Raw genomic sequence first — 1,685 nt, 5'->3', positions numbered from 1 at the left:
CACACACACACACACACACACACACACACACACACACACACACACACACACACACACACACACACACACACACACACACACACACACAGACCACAAGGTCATCCCAACTCATTAAAAATAACATCCCTAGGAGAGACAATGACTGGTGGAAAGTAAAACACCAATGTGCATACACACATTCCCTTAGAAACACACGCACACGCACACGCACACGCACACGCACACACACGCACACACACACGCACACACACACGCACGCACGCACGCACGCACGCACGCACGCACGCACGCACGCACGCGCACACACACACACACACACACACACACACACACACACACACACACCCACATGCACACCCACATTTTTAGAAAGCCCTGGCAGCACTGAAGGGGCTGCGGTAAGACCACTGTGGAAAACACATTCTAAAGGCCAGCGTGTGTGTGTGTGTGTGTGTGTGTGTGTGTGTGTGTGTGTGTGTGTGTGTGTGTGTGTGTGTGTGTGTGTGTGTTCTGTAGAGGAAAACAGGTCCAGCTCATGTACTGTAAGTGTTCCATCATTATTGAACAGGTCTGACCAAAGTTAGCACAGCAGAGCACAGCGGAGTGTTGGTGCACCAACATGAGCATGAATGAAGCTAGTATGCAGGTGTGTGTGTGCACGCGTGTGTGTGTGTGTGTGTGTGTGTGTGTGGATGCACTCTGTATAAAGGTCACTGAGGAAGGACAGGCTTGACCATACATCCCTCAGTCCTTTAACACGTGTGTGTGTGCGTGCGTGCGTGTGTGTGTGCACTCGTGTGCTTATATGCGTATATTCTTGTGTGCGCACACATTTGTGTATGTGTGTGTGTGTGTGTGTATAAAGTGATACAATCATCTTCAGCTGATGGCTTTTCTGTTGGGGCTTCTATAAGTAGATGGTCACTCCCCGTCACGGTGTCTCTAGGTGACAGTCACCCAGGTAACGATCTCACTCTAGGCGATGGCATCTCCCAGATGATGGTCTACAGGGTAACAGTCTCCAAGGTGACGGAGCCTTTAGACGATGCCATCTTCCTAGTGACAGTACCGCTGTTGAAAGTCTCCCTATAGGCCACAGTCGTTCCCGCGGTGACGATGTCTCCAAGGCAACAGTCTCTCATGGTGACGACGGTGTGGTGTCAGCGCTGTTTGGCTCCGCGTGCGTTGGTGTTGCGTCCGCCTCTGGAGGGGTTTGCTGGGACTCTGCCGCCCCTGCTGACGCCCACACCTGCCCTCCCTCTGTGGGGCGCTCCTGAGAGCCTGGACGACACGCCAGCCGCCACACGACCACCTGCACAAACGCATGAATACACGCACACGCACACGCAAACTTATTTCTCATCCTTTGCCAATCTCTCTTTCTTGATAATGTGGCAAAATCAAGAACAAAACACACAGACACACACGCACGCACGCACGCACACACACACACCGCTTATTTCTTAACTTTGGCCAACCCCTCAATTTTCTTGATAATGTTGCAAAATCAAGAACACAAACACACGCATGCACGCACGCACACAGGCAGGCAGGCCGGCAGAAAGGCAGGCAGGCAGGCAGGCACGCACATACACACACACACCTAGCTTATTTCTTAACTTTGGCCAATCCCTCTTTCTTGATAATGTTGCAAAATCAAGAACACAAACACACACACGCACACA

The 1,685-nt window shown here is 51.6% G+C and overlaps 1 protein-coding gene across 2 annotated transcripts in view; it reads right to left on the bottom strand.

The window, feature by feature from the left end:
• Positions 1 to 312: 312 nt before the first annotated feature.
• Positions 313 to 1,685, bottom strand: part of cep104 (centrosomal protein 104) — an 89,521-nt gene continuing 88,148 nt past the window's right edge. For both annotated transcript variants that reach the window (XM_063208298.1, XM_063208299.1), the window contains exon 22: positions 313 to 1,312. In XM_063208298.1, the coding sequence (XP_063064368.1) occupies positions 1,161 to 1,312 (152 nt within the window). In that variant the 3' untranslated portion in view covers positions 313 to 1,160. The remainder of the gene's footprint in view (positions 1,313 to 1,685) is intronic.

Source organism: Engraulis encrasicolus, chromosome 10, assembly GCF_034702125.1.
Source record: "Engraulis encrasicolus isolate BLACKSEA-1 chromosome 10, IST_EnEncr_1.0, whole genome shotgun sequence".
Taxonomy (NCBI): domain Eukaryota; kingdom Metazoa; phylum Chordata; class Actinopteri; order Clupeiformes; family Engraulidae; genus Engraulis; species Engraulis encrasicolus.
Note: the sequence above shows the minus strand (reverse complement) of the source record. Positions and strands in the feature narration are given on the sequence as shown.